Source organism: Cygnus olor, chromosome 2, assembly GCF_009769625.2.
Source record: "Cygnus olor isolate bCygOlo1 chromosome 2, bCygOlo1.pri.v2, whole genome shotgun sequence".
NCBI classification, from domain to species: Eukaryota; Metazoa; Chordata; class Aves; order Anseriformes; family Anatidae; genus Cygnus; species Cygnus olor.
The window spans coordinates 1,334,019-1,352,081 of record NC_049170.1 but is presented as its reverse complement, the minus strand read 5'-3'; the positions used below and the strand labels follow the sequence as shown (position 1 = coordinate 1,352,081).

Sequence of the window (18,063 nt, the reverse complement as noted above, 5' to 3'; positions counted from 1 at the left end):
TTGTCCTTATTAACACCGGGCACTTCCCAGACGCCCGCTGCAAAGTGTCTGTGCTACGCTCCGGGTTCCCCACCCAGGAAGGGAGCTGCTCCACGGCACAGGAGCCAGGAATGCAGGCACCGTGGACACGACGAACATCACTGATTTTTCACCCTGGTTTCAGCTCTGAGACCTCTCTGCTCCGGGATGGCGCGCAGTTGTGAGAGCGAGCCCGTGCCTGCATGTTTAAACAAACAGCAAACATCCGGAGCACCTAAAAATGCCGAAGCCAGACCTAACGGAAACCCGTGGCAAAGCTTCTGCACAATTACAGCTTGGCCCTGTGCACCCCCTGGAAGAAGCCACACGTGGGATTTGCTAACGGATACAAGTTGTGCTCTGGCACGTTTGTAGAAAATACAGCGTTGCTACGTCCGCAGCATCCGAATGTTTGGGTGCTGGCGTGGGCACACCTACTGCCTTCCATCGCACAGGACAAATCTGGGGACACACAGGACCAGGTTCCTGTTCCTGCAGACTCAAACGGAGCAGCCTGCAGTGCAGCACACCACGAATTTGCCCAGGATGCTCTGAGCGGAGCCGTGACTCATCGGCACGAGGGAGGCGATGGCGAAGAACAGGCTAAAATGCCCGAGCTCTGCTTCCTGCCAGGGCAGCCTCGCTGCAGCGCTGGAACCTGAGAAATGCTGATCTCACAGGGGCACACAGGAGATGTCTGCAGCCCAGAGCCAAAGCCCTGGCCCAGAGTAGCTCCTTATCCGCCATCTATAATAAAATAAATCAAGGGTGAGAACCAGGGCCATCAGCAGGAGCGTTATTGTTGACTGCAGTGTGCAAGGCTCTTCCCCCCACAGGAATGCGTCTAGTGGCACGAGCAGGGGACAGCGTGGCATCATCTGCGAGAGAGAATCTACAGAAATGCAGTATTATGACAGAAAGAAACCACAACAACCGTCAATAAAAAGAAAAAGTCTGGAAGGCAGAAAGAGAAACCACAACAGAGCGTGACAGGGGCTTGGCAACACGTCTGTGAAGTGGCTCGGTGCTGAGCTGCTCTCACGCACCCCGGCTAAGCCGGAGGCTGCTCAGAAACTGCCCCGGCGAGCCAGTACCTGCGATGAGTTTGTTCCGACACTGGTCCACCAGGTGCTGGCAGTACTGGATCTCTGCCTTCAGGTCCTGCAGCTCAGCGTAAGCCGACCTGTACTCCTCCTTCAGGTCCTTCATCTTCATGACGAGTAAAAACTCCTTCTCGTCAATTATGAGGTGTCCTTTCTCATCGACGTACTCCCCTGGAGGGTAAGGAAAGGAAACAAGGATTCTCGTGCGGGTGGAGAGGGCCGCAGAGCAGTCATTCTGCTTGGAACCACCCGGTCGTTACCCGGTTACACCGAGGTTAACCACACAACTGACGTTTCCTTAGACGTGCTTTCTACAAAGACAACGTTGCGGTGGTGCGGGGCAGGAATCACAGCTGAACACTCGAACCACTCAGACTTCAGTCCCCCGTGAGACGGGACACGTGCAGACAAAGAGGAGGGACTGGTCCCCGCAGAAAGACACCTGCTTAGGGTATCGCTCAGGGCTTTCGTGGCTCCTGCTGAAAAAAACCCTGGGCAGCCGGGGTGAGGGGTCTGGGGACAAAAGGCTGGGCAGCCCTTTGGAGACCACTAAGCCAATGCTGCTTCTCTAGGATAAACATCTCGTGTTCTCAGCTTCCCTCAAATCAGTTTGCTCTTGTGGTTTCCAGCACCCACAGTAAACCACCAGCTGGTAGATGTCATCAGAAAGAGCAAAGGACCAAGAAAAAGCAAGCAGAGAGTCTGTGAAAAGAGAGACCCTCCCTCTGACTGCTCATCGTCTAGCCAAAGGAGCTCCGCATCTTGCTGGCCCTGCGGGAAGAGGCTACGTACAGAGCACGGTGCTCAAAGCTGCTCTGCGAGAAGAGGAACGGAGACCAGCAGCGCTGCAGTCCCTTGGGGCTGACTCCCAGGCCATCGTTCACTAGGCAGCGCCTCCTCGCTGCTGACCATTCCCTTTCTCTCTCCCTCTTACTTCCCACTGATTCCCTAGCCACAGTTTCGGCTGTAGTGTCACAGAGGCAGGTTGTTCTGCTGCCCACCCTGCACGCCAGGACCGCCACCGCTGCTGCTTCCTTGCAGGGACACGCAGAGCGCCCTAGCACACTCTCCTAATAACACAGTTTGTTTCTGATTTCTCTCCGTGCCTGAAGGGGTTTCTTCTCCTCTCCTCTGTAGAACAAAGCAGCAGCGACTCCCGGGAGCGCTGCCGCAGGGCACACAAACTCTCACACACCTCCCAGTCTCACCCAGGCATACTGCACCCAACTAACGCCTCAGCACAGCAGGACAGCGAGGAACTTACCCCATTTGTTCCTCTCCTACTTGGCACTTTGGGGTTTTGCCTTTCACAAACCAGACCCACGGATCAGAGATGAAATCAAACCGTAGGTGGCATCCACCAAAACTGCTCTGAAACCAGTGGCTCCCTCTTGTGTCAGACTCTTCCTGGCCAGTGACTTACCCTGCTGCCACCGCTCCTGCCTCTGGGCCTCCAGAGCCTTTTTGATGTCCTCCATCTCCTGCTTGATGAAGTTGATCCTCCGGGCCACCGTACTGCTTCTCTTCTTCCTGGCAAGGAGGATGCTTTTGTTCTCCTTAAAGATCCGGTTGATCTCACTTCCACACTCCTCCTTGAATTGCTCAAACGCCACCGGCTTCGACGGAGGGGAGCTGCAACAGAATTCAAAGGCAACACCCACAGATGTGGGGGGGTCACTGTTCTGCCCGGGAGCAGGACACAGTTTTTGGGAGAGGCCAGAGCCGAGGCCTGCGGGCGGCATTTCAATGGGCCCTCCGAGGATCGTGCTGCGCTGGCTGCATCCTGGTGCCATCCCCGTGACAGCCCTCATGCCCCTTTCCCTCTGCACCACTCCCAGAAGTTCACATGGAAGCCTCATTCCTTAGGAGACGCCTCAGAATTGAGTCTTCCCTGGAAAGAGGATCTCTAAGGGTTGGATTTTTCAGAAAAAATACCCAACAGTGTTCCTCCCTATTGTTAAGCCGAAACGCCTTTGCTCTTTTCTCGCTGGATTCCCAGCACAGACCAGTCACGTCTGCCAAACAAAGCCCTTGGCTGTGTTTGTTGGCTGCTCCACAATGCTGCCACCCCTGGCCTTTAAGTCTTGCCTGTTTTGAAAGGCTGAATTCAAAGTGGCATGTGTCAGTCTTGACTTTTCGCTGGAATAGCTTTGACGCAAATGTGCCCTCGCGAACAGCAGCTTCTCCTTCAACACGAGCCACGCAGGGCGAAAGGGGAGAATCTCAGGAGACCCCTGGCACTGCAGGAGGAACAGCAACTCCAACGCACCGCTGCTCGGTGCTGCTGGCTGTTCCTGGGGAGCAGGGTGGGGTCTGGAAGCAGAAGGGAGCTCCAAGTCTTCACGTTCCTCAGCCCAGACCGGTCAAAGCAAACCCATCCGCTGCCTTCCCCTGACTGGCCTCTTCAGGGCATTTTCAGACTCCTGCAGGGCTGCACGGGACTGCTTTCCTGCCAGGCTGCCGGCAAAGCACGGCACACGACGGCCACCGGGCGGGCTGCCACTGCTACAGCCCTGGCAGCTCAGCTGCTGAGCGCCTCTGGGCTGTGCCTGACGCAGCTGGAGCAGCACCCTTCCCTGCTGGCTTTGGGAGGAATACTGCAAGGCAAGCAGAGGGCACGGAGGCAGTACCACAGCGAGGTGCTTCAAGAGTAAATTCACCTACGATGCTCTCCCTGGGCTGCGGGAACAAGCAAGGACCAGTCTTGTACAACACAGCCGTGGAGGCGCTCGCAGTACTTCAGAGCCGCTTCACTCGTGGCCTGAGAGCTCAGCAACGACAGAGGGATGGAAATGGTAAGGGGAAAAGCGTGGTCCAGTGGTGTGGGGTCCTGGCTGAGCGCCTGGGAGCTCAACAGCGGCACGCTGCTGAGCACATCGAGCCCTTGGTCTTGGTACCCTGAGCGTTTTTTACCCCGCTAACTCCATCCAGAAAGAAATGCAATTCAGTGCTGCCCTCCTGTGCTAAGTTCTTGCCGTTATACAAGCAGATAATTGGCACACTGCTGCATTTTGGGCCGTTCTCCACAATTCTCTCTTGATACGGCATTTCCTGCCATGACCTCACGTGGATATTGACCCTTTTTCACGAACGTCTGGGGTTTTGTGGCTGGTCATGAGGCGTCTCTGCCCGAGGGGTGAAGAGTGCTGCGACTTTCACCTGGGACCAGGTGGAAATGTAGAGAACTGGCATAGCTCAGTGGCAGAAGGTAAAACCCGCAGGTATGCTAGGAATGTAATACAGGAGTATCGGCTCTAGAATATACAGAGGCAAAAAAATCACACGCCAGCATTTAAACTAGGAACTGACTCCTGATCAGCAGAGACTTCGCGCTTAACAGAGCAACTGGCCAGGACAGAGCTCAGAGGAGGTGGAGAAGCTGACTGCCACCAACATGTTTTGGTCCACTGGTGCCCATAAAACACTGCTCTGTGACCACGTGTTTCTGCACACAAGCAAGGAAGGTCTCTGAATCTCTCCTCTTTACTTTGAAGCAGGGAGTTGTACTAGGGAAATGCAATGCACCCACTTGGGTGTAAACTGGCAAATGGGTTACGCTCCCTTCACAGGGACAGCTTACCTGGGCCGCTGGGAACCTTCCGCAGAGGCTGGCTTCGAGGGCTGCACATCAGTATTTGCTGTATCCTCGCTCCTTGCTCTCTCCTTCACGTCCAAATCCCTGGTGGGAATCGTTACCTGACTTTTGGATGGTAAAGGAGCACCCAGCTCTCTCCCAGAAAGGTGGCTCCTAGTTCCTTCCTTCCTGATGGGGGGGGGAAAGATGAACCAGGTTAATTTCTTCGTAACAGGGAACCGGAATCAAAGCAAGCTGCAGGTGCTAGCCTTGCTCATTCGAAAACGAGCAGTCTGACATGGTTTCTACCAAAGACTGCAGTGAAATATCTACTGACAAGGACCGAGATCAGCCTCGTTCTCACAAATCCTTCTTTCCTAAAGTAGAGGGACTGCCTTGCAGACCAAGTACCCTAGAACAGAGCACAGGCTGGACTTGCTCTCTTGTGAAGTCTTACAAGGACAAGAGTCCCACCCCGTCTGGCCTGAGGCACATCAGCCGGTCTGTGCCTTCAGAGGAACCTGCAGACTAAACCCCCTCGCATTTGATCTCACCCCGTGCCTAAATCAAGCCAGGTTGCTGTCCCCCAGCTCACCTCCACGCACAGCCCCAGCCCGGTCTGCACGCCACAGTCAGCGTGACTGCAGAAAGATACAGAGAGGTGCTCACCACATCTCTTTCCATCTCCCTAAAAAAGAACTGCACAGAGGAGTCCCCCACGTCACACAGCTACTAAAGCCTCAGTTTCTCTCCTCTCTAACACGTGGGATTTGGGGGAAACGTCAGGGAGGAACCAAGCAGATGCCCTAGGCCGCAGACGTAGTTGCAGCAGCTGCCAGCACAGGGACCTCACTTCTATAAACTGAAGGGTCTTTCTCTGCTCTGCATCGATTGCACGTTCCCCCTTCTCTCTCAGCCTCTTCTCAGCTTCGCTCCCTACCTGCTCCTCAGCCCGCTGCCTCCTCCTCCTCCCTTTCCACTCAGCAGACCTCATTGCACCTAGCACTTTAAAGGAAAACTGCAGGTTTAACACGGCTCCCGATGCCATCGCAGGACTGCTCCCCTGCCTGTGTGTTCAGCTCCCCACCTCTCAGCACAGGCTAACCCCACGGGTGCTGGCTGCAAATTCTTCAGCTCAAAGCCTATGATCACAGCTCACACCCTGCGCAATGCCACGTTATCACAGAAAAGGGAGAGCCGTCGGCCTGCTTAACGCACTTGGACTGCTCGCTGCTCTTCCTGGATTTCTTCTTCTTCCCATCAGGTTTGGGTGAAACAGGAGTCGTTCTAGTCCCAAATTCCTGTCCGTCCTTTTTCCCCATCAAATGGCGATCCACATCGACCACTCCTGCCTGGAAACAGGAAGAAATAAAACACAGACCAGGAGGCATTAGCTCTGTAGCTGACCGAACCACGCTGTACAGCCCATACCCAACAGCCCCTTCATCTTCTCATACAACCGAATCCGGAAATCTTTGTTCACTACCAAGTACTTCAGGGAAACACCTCCATAAAAATGAAGTACAAATTAAAAGGCAGAATTATCCTTAAATGCATATGCTGAGTGTTTCGGCTATTTAGGGGGAGAATATCTTGGGTCTAGTGTCACAAAAATAAGTTCACAGTGCTCACAGTGTTTTACTGGTAATATCTCAGAGTAAAACTCGTACACCACCATGGCATCAGCAACGACGCAACGGAAAAGCATCCTCGGAAGTCTTCACTCAGTGAAGGGGGACACGTGAGAGAGTTACTTTTCTTACAGTACCTCTCATACTGCCTCAACCATAAAACAGAAGGGGGCACTAAGTGTTAAAATCTGCTCGTATTAGGGTTTTGTTTTGTTTTCCAGGTCTTTACATAAAGACTTGAATAGGCCTGCTAGGGACCATCTGTTTTTCTGTTACGCAAATAATTTGCATTTTCCCTTTTGCCTTTCTTCCAAAATATTCAAAGCATCTACAGTTAAACCACAGGACGGGTATATGACTCTGCATAGCAGATAATGATTATTTTATCTGCTTTACTGGGAAAAGCAAGGCGAGGAAACAACCACTTCAGAGAGAAAATATTTCACAGATGGAAACAAGTAATGAAAAATAGGTTATAACTACGGGTCAGAGTTCACATCTGCATTTATGGTTTAGAGATGGTACATTCACTTTGCTTCGGAAATTATAAGGATTAAAAGGAGGACCTCAACAGAGGCAAGTGATTTGACCCTGCCTTCTACAACTGCCTGGTCGACAGGCAGGTCACATTCTTCTATTAGTTTATATTTTCTTTATTACCATGTTATAAATTATTCTGTTTAGATAGCGGGCCTAACGCTCTGCTGACAGGAATGCTACTCTGTTAATTGGTGCACCTCCGCTCTGTGCAAGTTTTTGACACACTCATCACGATAACATTTCTGAGCTTTAGATTTCAATAGGGAAAAGTTAAGAACTTGAGGCAATTCAGGGTTCAGCAGCAAAGTAGCTAATTCTAAAATGGATTCTGGGCAAGGCCCGAGCACCGGGAGTTACCTTCTGAGCAGCAGCAATAGCAGCAAAGTCATTTTTGTCTATTAGAGCATACTTGCTTCGTAATCTGGCTTCCACTTCATGTTCCTGTTGCCTAGGGGAGAAAGCAGCCCTTTACCATTGTGTTCACAGAGGATTATTTCATATGTCAAATCCTGCAATACCTGCCAATATCACATCTCCAAAGAAAACATCTTTTATCTGAGATCTCACTTCCAAACACCCCATTCTGCTCCTTCCACTCTTCCCGTAGCTTTTTTTTGTAACCTTTTCCATTCTCCTCGTCCTTTCTTTTTCTATACCGTCCTTTTAGGCCTCACAGCTATGGAAGTTTTTTGATGGCTGTTTAAATACTGAGCTTAACCTTTCCATGGTCCAGATCAAATAGTATCACATCTGTTCAGTTATGTCACTTCAATACCTAATCTTATCCTCATCTATTGATTATCAGTGATTTTTTTTTCACTGAAAGAGAGCAGGTGAAGCACTGTCAGTAGGTGTAAGTACACTATACGAGATTGAAGATTGTTAGAGAACCTGCAAGTTAAAGGAAAAAAAAAAAAGCCCAGTGCTTTGGCACAATAAAGGAGTCACAAGTTTAAAAAATAATAATTATTGGGCAAGATTTTTACCATTTTGGCCTTGGGTCCCTCAAAATCCTGACTGCCTGGTCTGATGACATACCGCAGACATTTGTGTTCAAACAAGTTTCTCGAGGGCAGGCAGATTTTCTGCAGCAATATCCCCACGTCGCCCTTGTGAACAGCAACCTCTAATGCCTAGCCAGACCGCTGCTGTAAAGGCTGGTGGGTTGCCCTAACACCCGTATTCCTCTCCGTCCTCTTCTGTTTCACAACATGGAAACTGCCCGTCCTCCTTTTTTCCAGCCTGCCACTTACCTTCCCTCGTTCAGCCCGAAAGCACAGCTTTCAGCACCCACCGATGACATTTTCCAACAGGCACTTTCACACTTTCTCCCCTCCCACACCACGCAGAGAGCGCTCCCTTGGAAGTAGCCACAAAGCCTTCTTATCACGCTCCTCCAAACTGCTCTGTGACCTTCCTTTGCCATGATCTTTAAATATAAATATATACACACATATCTGATGACCTTTAGATGCTGGTGTGGGGAGGGCAGCATGTATCATCTCACCCTACGGTTTAATTTTTCTTCGGATCTGCTTGTTGCCTGCCTTGCACTATGGAGATACACACAATGACTGGGGTTCCCATGCTCAGGGGTGTATATTTGCTGAGCTGTGTTATTAACCAGTGAAGCTTATCACCCTTGTGCCCTTGCACGTGACTTATGAGCACTGGAAGGTTAGAGGCAATAGTCTTCTGGTGCCAGCAGAAATTGTCCATATCTCTGTTTTCAGTTACAACTTATTCCCTATACTTAATAATTCTTCTCCACCGATGTCCTGGTAAGCGTGATATCAGACACAAAAGCTTGATGGAATTTCTAAACCTCACTGTGAAATATATCAGTCCTGAATATCTTACCTTACAATCAGCTTGAACTGCTTAAATACCTCCTGGACTTGCCTGATATTCATTATCTGAGGAAGAGATGTATACAGTGAAGACACAAGTAAGCATTTCCAGGCTGTGGTCAGCTGTACTGATTCAAATATGTCAGATCATGAGGGCTTTGCTTTCTAGCTGGTGGGTATCAACACTCAAGGAGAGTTACCTTTATCCTGTACTTGGCTGGAGGTTGATACCTTGCTCACTCTGAGGAGAGTTTTAGAGAGAGAGGAATCTGACAGACCTAGATTTAGACCCGGACCTAGATAGGTAAGTTCCACGGAGTGCACAGCCAGCCAGATAATGAATTGTTTACAATAATTTTACAAATTAAATAGATGGCATCTACTGACCTCGCAGATTATGATGTTACTTCTCTTTTCGCTACTCTGCAAGACTGTCTACTTAGAACTGCCAGAGCACTATCTCCAGTCCTCTCAGCCATGATACCGAATCAGCTGAGCCATGTCACTGTCTCTGCTTTAGAGATGAGGAGCAAAGGCACAGGCACGGGCAAACAAGTAATGGGGAGAGTATAACTGAGCAGGAATCTGCACTGAGGTCTCCCAAGGCCTAAGATACTGGACCAAACTGTGAAATGCGCGCTCTCTGCTCTCAACCGTCTCTCTAAAAGATTCTTCAGTCCCACTGAAGACATCGTTCCCCGTGTGAAACTCCTTAGTCCTCTACCTTCCCTGCTCCACACCAATCCACATCACATTTTGCAGCTCAGATATAAAAGAGCTTCACATAAGCCTTTATTCTGCTTCACCCCTGCCTGCTGGAAGAAGAACACACGGACTTTCAGAGAAGATAATGATTACATGAAATGAGAGGGAGTGTCTCAAGCTGTTTCATTTAGAATCAGAGAATCACAGAATCATTTAGGTTGGAAAAAAACTTCAAGATCGTTAAGTCCAACCATCAACCTGACCTACCAAGTCCCATCACCAAACCATGTCCCTCTGTGTCACATCCATGCATCTCCTAAATGCCTCCAGGGACGGGGACACCACCACTTCCCTGGGCAGCCCGTTCCAATGCTTGATCACCCTCTCCATGAAGAAATTCTTCCTAATATCCAATCTAAACCTTCACTGGCACAACTTGAGTCTGTTTCCTCACATCCTATCACTTGCTACCTGAGAAAAGAGAACACCCTCCTCACTACAACCTCCTTTCTGGTGGCTGTAGAGAGCGATGAGGTCTCCCCTCAGGCTCTGTTTCTCCAGACTGAACAACCCCATTTCCCTCAGCTGCTCCTCACAACTCTTGTTTTCCAGTCCCTTCACCAGCTTTGTTGCTCTTCCCTGCACGTGCTCGAGCAGCTCAGTATCCTTCTGGTAGAGAAGGGCCCAAAACTGAACGCACCGCGTGGGGTGCAGCCTCGCCAGCGCCACGTACAGGGGGACGATCACCTCCCTGGTCCCGCTGGCCACGCTGTTCCTGATGCAGGCCAGGATGCCGTTGGCCTTCTTGGCCACCTGGGCACGCTGCTGGCTCACAGACAGCACCCCAGGGCCTCTTCTGTGGACACCTTCCCAGAGCCTTCCCCAAGCCTGTACCGCTGCGTGTTTTCTTGTTTGCCCCCACAGAAATATTTGTGTGTGAGGGACTTCAGCTGTTTCTTTCTGCAATCATTTTGCAGTCGACAGGTACTTCCAAGTTGTGAAACTGTCCTAACAAACCTGTCTCTAAGAGATGGAACGTATTTTGGCAACACACCTTGCAAAAGATTTAGTATGATGTTGACAGGGCAAATTTTTGACATTACTTATTTATAGAAGTAATGCATAAACCAATTTGAAGGCTTTCACAACAGAGGAAAGGTCTCCTCAAGCTTTGTAGTGGGTTTACATGGCAAGGTTTTACCTGAGTAAAACCGTCGCAAGCTTCCAAAAAAAAGCAAAAATGGTATGAAAACAAGGAGACAGCCCTAACAAGCCAAAAAAACATATATAGAAATCTGTAGCACTTTTAGGTTAAAGACAGCCTCTTCAGAAGACGCTTTCATTGTTCCTGTCTTGGGATAAAATGGGATGGAAGCAGTATCTAAGTCCTTCTCTACTTAAAAAGCTACTTACATCAATTTCATCAATGGCTCCTTGTAGGTATTTGTGGATCTGAGACTTAATCTCTGCTATCTGGACATCAGTCAGAGGGTCGTAAGTCACCAAAGATCGATTTACCTAGGAGAAAAGGTGAACAAGTGAATGTTGATATACCACAAAAAACTCAGCAAGTACTAGTCTGGCAACACCTGACATCGCTCTGCTGTGCCCAGGGAAGCCTTACGCTTAATTTCTGATTGTAACTTCTTGTCATCTGAGTTAATAGGACATGGGACTTGGGAGCATGCTGAAAGCAATGCATTCCCTTTCGTGTTTCAACCAAACAAGAGGAGGGCCTCCCAAGTCAAAAAAGGAAACCAAGCATCTACGTGGGATGGTGACTGAAGATACAACAGTCTCAGTGCAGAGCTTTGACTGATCCCAAAAGGATTGTGCTGGAAGCAGAAGGAAGAATGCAATCGTGTTGGGCACTGAGTTAACTGATCCCCCTGCAAAACGATGATCATGGCAAAGCCGTAACTAGGTCCCGTCTAAGATGGTGCAGCCAGTTCCTCACCAGGTTGTTGTGCATAGCCAGTTCTTGCTTCAGAAGAATAATCTCCTTCTCCAAAGCCCTCACTGTCTCCTAGCGGGAAAACAAAAAAAGGTGAGCAAGTAACTAAATGCTGTTATTGAAAAAAATGCTGAAAAGCCACATATAGCTCACTGCCATGTAACATCACAGCTGTGTACCAGCTCCCCCAGGATTTGCTGTCAGGATTCCATCAGTGAAACAGTGAGCCTGGAAGTCACTTTGCTCTGAATAGCTTCCTACAGGACAGCTTCTGTCGTGTCCTGGATGTGCTGCCTGCAGAGTCAGCCTCAGCCTCCAAGAGAAGGGCACTTGTTTTATTAACCTGATGCTTTCCTGATCTGGTACTGGAGGGGCCCTCAAACTCTGGACCATGAGATATCAACTCAAAGACAGAGAGATGTGCAGGGTTCCACTCTGACCATTACTGAACTCCGTAGGAGTTCTGACATTAAATTTAATCATAGGCAGGAGTCTCCCATGGCATAATTGTGATTGAAATTCTCCATAATCGGGAATATCTTCAAGCACTGACTATGCAGAATGTGTGTCCAGAAAGGTGGGAGTACCCAAATCTGTTGGGATCTGGTGAAAACCGGATACTGAGCTGCTTTAAGGGCCTGTTGGAGTATCAAAGCACAATAGCTTCCTTAAACACATGTTGGTTTCTCTTTCCCACTCCACACATCCCAACGAAAATGAAGGGACTGAAGAGGAAATGACATTTTTTTGCACAGCTCTCAGCTTCTTCTGGGAGCTGTTGGAGGAAACTCCCCAGCTGTTTCTCTGCTCACCAGTGAGATCAGGCTGTGAAGTACAGCAGGGCTCTCACACACCCCATGTGTTATGGATCAGATAATTCTAAGCTTGTTCTTTGGGCTATCAGCAATTCATTCAGCTTTGACTGCTGCCAGCTCCCTTTCAGCTGTGGAAGTGCACTCAGGACATCTAAAACACTGTCATCGATTTCTTTAATTTTTTGCCTTGTTTAAACAAGTATTGGAATTGTGGCAAGAACATTATTTTACCAGCAGGAGCAGGAATAATGCTGTTCTCTACGTACCTCTGGGTCACATGTCACATTGATGACTGGCTCTGTTGTGATCCATTTCATTCTGGTAGCAAAACGAAGAGAAGACAACTGAAAAACACGTTTGTTTTTCTTTTGTTAAATAGTAACTGAAAGAGATGTTGGTGAGGATATCATTTTCGTAATCCCTTACTATTAAATCATATCAGATCCCAGTCCATAGAAAAGCAAAGCTATTTAACTGCATGGAGAATTAGAGGGTTTATGATTCCAGGAGCATATCCTCCAGTGCTCATTGGTTTCTGTGTGATGAGCCAGCTTCAATCTCTGTGTGTTTTCTGTTCTGCATGTGGACAGTTCTTTGTGTAAAAGAGCTGTGGTCTCAAAAATACCCCCGTCCCATTTCTGATCAAAATAACATGTCCTAACAACTCCAAATCACGTACCAATGGCTTTCAGGCTTAGTTCCTGCAAGGTGGTATCTTGAGAATAAGCCCCTGCAGCCTGAAAATCGTCCCATTTCCTCTGCAATTCCCCCTGTTTCTAGATGCTATCACGGCACAAGTGGGAGATGACAAAAACAACACTCCGCCTCGAACACAGCTGCGTAGCAGGTGACTGTGTTTGCATTTGTTTTGCTATGTAAAAGTTTGTTGGCATAGAGCAAGGTGATTCCCTTCTCAGTGTCACAGATACGGCTAAGATGATCCACTTCACCCAGTAAGGCTTTCACCCATTTTATTCTTTCACGGTTTAAAGGAGCCTTACTGTTAGGAGGCTACTGCTGGTTCCAGTCTCCCAAACCAGCTGAAAGCCAGCTCAGATTTGACGTGACCTGGTACAATTCCATCGATTTCATTATACGATTTACCATTCAAAACACACTCGCAGAACTGAACCAACAATAACAATTAACATTATCCAGTGTGCTTCGATCTCAGCTCTTGGGGCCTGCTGTAATTCAGGCCGGTTACCACTCTTTGCCTCACAAAGCAGACTGGCGAGATCAATCTGTTCTCTGAGCCTCTGAGATAAGATGAGCTATCCAATATTTCTGAAGAATTAGACAGGATGTTTCTCTGGGACTCCAGCCACAGCCCTCCAGAGACTACTCTTTGAACACAGTTAGGGCTGATGCAATTGCAGCAGTAGCAGGAACAAGACTGTAATTCTGCAGAAATCAGTTCAACTTACAGTCTCTTCTACGTGCAAAGCTTCCCCGCAGATATTTGCCACTAGGACAGTATTGCATTTTCCCCCTGGAACAATAGAAAAGAAAAAAAAAAAAAGCAAAGTATATCATTTTGTTGCTGTTCTTTCCTTTTCTGGAAAATATTATGTTATGCGCTGACTGAAAAACAGAAAAAGAATGAACAAAGAACGCGGCCAGTTTGGAACTGCCCCTCTAAAGTTCCCATGCAGTGGCACAGACTGACTTACAAGTGAAGGTAAAATGTGTTTTTCATCTGGTGATTGTGCAGTAAGGAGATGGGAAGACAAATTGTAAAAGCCTGAAATCAGATAAATCAGAGCAGAGGATTTTAAAAACCTTTGGTGTGACTCTAGTACCGGGGAACCTGGCAGGCCATCGTCACCGTCTTTTACAAGAGCAATTCAAGTCGTATGCTCAGAGTACATCAAACATCCCTCTGCGTTTTGATGACTTCAGTTACTCCACACAAATGTCTGCAGCCTGTCTTCAGCTGCTTTCTCCTCAGCCTTTCCTGCACGTTCCAGATGCACCTCGGCTTTGGGTTTCTCATCTGGAGCCTGATGCTAGAGGAGCAGCAGCTGTAGAGGCTTGTAACGCGCTGCATTTTTTTGCTGGCTAGTTTTTAAACTGTTCCAACCGAGGAAAGTTCAGCGAATTTCTATTGGCCTGATCAGTGCGGCCTTTGTACTGTCTGTGCCTGCCGCTTTATTTGATGAGGAAAACCAGACGTCCTTCGAACAATGATTAGTTCCATGTGTTTATATGTAAGGGCTTTAACAGCTGATAGGCTCCCTGAAACACGATCTTCTGTGTGTTTTATTTGGGGCTGCTGTAATCCACAGCTCTTACCCAGCGAGTCCTTGAGGACGTGAGTGAGCTTGCTCTGTCGGAAGGGGATGTGGTCCCTCTTCGGATCAGCCAGGGCGATGACGATTTGCTCGAGGAACGACAGAGACTTGTTAATGTACGTGGCTTCCTTCAGAACCTGCCCTTCAGACTGTAACGAAGACCAAAAGGCAAAGCTCCCACGTGTGTTTCTGGCTGAAGCGCGGAACAGAGCCTGCTCCTTACCGGGGCACAACCCTGCCCAGCGGTGAGGACAGGGATCTAATCCGGATCAAACACATTGCTCATCTAGAGCTCTCCTCAGCCTGAAAACAAGTTTTCGGAGACTTCGGTTTTTCATTACGAGTCTACCAGGACTACTAGCTTTCCTTCGCAACGGGAGAGCATGCATTTGTCACAGGACTCTGCTCCGATCAGTACAGAACGTCACAGGGGACCTGTGAAGGTTTCAGCCGTTGAGATCTAACGCTCTGAGAAAGTTTCAAGAGTTTGCCTGCTGTGACCAGAAGCGAGATTTGCATTGACACTCAGGGAATGAAGAGGAAAAGCACAAGTTCTCTGTCTTAACAGCTAATGGCTCCGGCCTTCTCCTTTGCAGAGAAGTGATAGATGGATAAACTGATAGTCAGACAAACCTGAACCTGGATCAGATTGGGAGGCACACGCAGGATGGGAGTCACGTACATGCGGACTCGGCAAAGGTACACAGCAGCTGCAAACATCTGAGCACTCTCCCATGCATTAATGTGACTTACAACTCGTCACAGTCTCTCCTATTTATCACAGGCTGAATTCTGTTGCGGAAAACCCTCAAATTTCACCTCCAACGTGTTATTACCAGACTCTCCACCATGGACTGAAATATTTCTTCCATTACTTACTCCGGTCTTGCTCAGTCTCTCTGAGCCTGCCAGATCTATTAGGTTGATCTTAGAATTAATGCATCTGACGTCTGAGAAAACTCTGCAACGAGACTGAGGGGGAAAAGAACACAGGCTGTACTTAACTGTAGGCAAAACTGGAAAACAGTAAAAAAACAGACACACAAAGATCCTCAGTCATTCGAGCCCCTGGAAAAGCTGCTGGAGCTCTTACCTCAATGTAGATAGTAAAGATGCAATGGGATCTGGATGAATTTTTATTCAGTGAGTGTTCTGCTATTACTCTGTTGGTCTCACCCTGTAAACGAAGTCAAAATGGAAGACGGTATTTTAAAGCTTCTGCACTGGTAGAACAAAGGGAAATTAGAAATCCACACAGTTAAATAAACAGGGGTTCAATCTTCGTTCTGCAGACTGTTGTTCAGCTGGTTAGAGCCTCCAGTGCAGGAGCACAGGGTATTCGAGTCGCTTTCTCACTTAAAAGGCATTTCACAGCATGGTTGGTTAATAATCTTAATAATCGTGCCATAATCGTGCCTTTTACCAGACACATTATCTGTGTTTCCACTTTCAAGGCTCAGCTCACAGACCTGTGGCTCTGTGAGGAACAGTCAGGCTGGCCTCCTTCAGACCCAACACCTCCCTGGCTGTTTCAGTTTCTCGACGAGTGGAAAACCAAAGAGCTCCCCAGGCTTTAAATGTCACGGACAACTCAGACGTGTGTGACAGCCACAAATTTGTGATGACTACTTCCAGGGAAACAAAGCAACATTGCAACCGATGTTGGAACTGCTTGTGAGGACTGCCAGTCTCTCAGAGCTGCGCTGCCAGGTCTGGCAAGGCACAAAAGGAAACGGCAGGCTCAACAGCACAGAAATGCGCTTGTCACAGGTTTCACAGCCAGCTGGTTTGGCCATGCCTCTGAGGACAACAACCTTCAAGTGACTGCCACCTCACCAGGGAGTTTGAATCCAAGAGCAAGCATGACGGTGACGATCTCCAGGTAAATGTGAGAAAGTTAAGCCTCGTTTTCACCATCCTTCTACTCTTTAGGAGGAAAATGGGAGCTCCCGTGAATCACGGAGGCTAGCTTAGGACACCACAGTCCCATCAGTGAAAAGGCAAATCAAAGATTTTAAGGACACCAAATGGCTCGTGGTAAGAAAACCCTTCCTGCAAACAGTACCAACATTTTATTCATGTTTTCCTTACCTTAGCGCCCACAGGTAAAGGAAGGATGCAGCCCTAACTAAACAAACTTCCTTCACAAAGACAACCCATTGTGTGAACATCCCTGCTGTAAAATCTGACAAACAGCACCTGCGCTGTGACCACTCCACCTGCCAGAGATGTCACTCGTAAGACTCTTTTCTTGGAGCATTGACTTCGCTAGGACAGGTAGGGGAGTTTTTCAGGAAGGAATTCCAGTGTAGGCCCGCTCTGGGGTCAAAAAGGATCCCAAATATCCTACACTTTGTATTAAGGCACGCACTGACATCCTTGTGAGATAAGCAGGGTAATGAAAAGAGGTCGTTCCAACTGGTCAGCACCTCGGTCTGCTGAAGGGGCCAGTGAGGCTGCTGGTATTTCAGACAAGCCTTGTGAAATGAAGGCAGAATCTGTGGCTACCTCAACTATTTTGGTGCTGCCTGGAATCTCCAGTGCTGCTGCTTTCCGTGGCCTCACCCCTAACAGATGTCCTCCATCACTTGACTTGTTCTCACATACACTAAAGCCAGGGTTTCTCCACAGACATCTTCCAGAATCTCTATGCCAAGGACATTTCCTTGCAAGAGCATGGACTACAAAGAGTTACCAGTTCTTCCACACACCAGAGAGAGAACAAAGAGGGCTGAAGCTCCCCCCGGCAGTCCTGGCCACCCGCTTCCTGCTTCACTGCTTCTTCCCTCAGCCAAGCCCACAAACGTAGCCACCAAGGGAACTGTAATATTTGGTTGTCTTGCCTCAAAAAGGAGATTGAGAGCATCCTCCTCGTGGCTGACAGAATGTACAGATAAGCCCTTCACGTAAACACCCCGTGGGCAGTCCACTACAGCCATCTGCACGTCTCCGGTCCCACTGCTTGTCGTGGTGGACAGCAGGTCGAACAAGGTCTCGTTGTAGATCTCCAGGTAGGAGATCCGGACGGTGATGAAGGAATCAACGGAGCGCGCAATCGCTTTGAAGACCTGCGCAAAGAGAAAGGATGTCAGTGGCAGGCCTCGTTCACAAGCACAACTGTTTATGGCTTTTCGGATGAGCTGTTTGTGACTTTTTGAACGGCTCTAAGCTCATCCGCGCGTGCACAGCTAATTCTGAACTGTGGCTGCCTGCGGGCTGACAGGGCTAAGCCAACATTTTTAGTAGGATTTCTCAGAGTGATGTTTTTGAAAACTCTGAAGGCCTTCTTACGTTTGGGAAGCAGCTAGTGCTTTGTGTGAGCTAGTAGAATCAAACGTGAACCTCTGAAAATGACAATACAGCATATCTACGGAATTCCTCCCATCTGCGTCTCAGGTTGTATCACTCCCATGCTGCGTGCGTCAGCTGTCTTTGTGGGAGTGGACCTGTCCCCTAAAATAGTGCTTAACAGGTGCCTCTGGGCAGCCACGGATGTAGGCAGCGATGGAACCGACACAGGAGCATGTTTCAAACCAACACCATGCCAGAGGTGTGAAATACCACCACTACCAATGCACG

The 18,063-nt window shown here is 48.7% G+C and overlaps 1 protein-coding gene across 14 annotated transcripts in view; it reads right to left on the bottom strand.

The window, feature by feature from the left end:
• The window catches only part of KIF9 (kinesin family member 9), a 28,439-nt gene that overhangs the window by 5,771 nt on the left and 4,605 nt on the right, over positions 1 to 18,063 (bottom strand). For 6 of the 14 annotated variants that reach the window (XR_005817522.1, XR_005817521.1, XM_040549471.1 and 3 more), the window contains 14 exons: positions 17,328 to 17,552; positions 15,578 to 15,661; positions 15,364 to 15,456; positions 14,486 to 14,633; positions 13,618 to 13,682; positions 12,457 to 12,534; positions 11,379 to 11,447; positions 10,835 to 10,939; positions 8,727 to 8,782; positions 7,224 to 7,314; positions 5,914 to 6,047; positions 4,702 to 4,884; positions 2,545 to 2,753; positions 1,113 to 1,292 (listed from right to left, as the gene is read on the bottom strand). Coding sequence is in view for 8 of the 14 variants with exons in the window: in XM_040549471.1 (XP_040405405.1) it covers positions 1,113 to 1,292; positions 2,545 to 2,753; positions 4,702 to 4,884; positions 5,914 to 6,047; positions 7,224 to 7,314; positions 8,727 to 8,782; positions 10,835 to 10,939; positions 11,379 to 11,447; positions 12,457 to 12,534; positions 13,618 to 13,682; positions 14,486 to 14,633; positions 15,364 to 15,456; positions 15,578 to 15,661; positions 17,328 to 17,552 (1,720 nt within the window). In the remaining 6 variants the exon portion in view is untranslated. Of the gene's footprint in view, positions 1 to 481; positions 766 to 1,112; positions 1,293 to 2,544; positions 2,754 to 4,330; positions 4,567 to 4,701; positions 4,885 to 5,843; positions 6,048 to 7,223; positions 7,315 to 8,726; positions 8,783 to 10,834; positions 10,940 to 11,364; positions 12,535 to 13,617; positions 13,683 to 14,485; positions 14,634 to 15,363; positions 15,457 to 15,577; positions 15,662 to 17,327; positions 17,553 to 18,063 lie in introns of those variants that run through there. The other 8 variants (XM_040549474.1, XR_005817523.1, XM_040549476.1 and 5 more) reach the window with 8 other exon arrangements.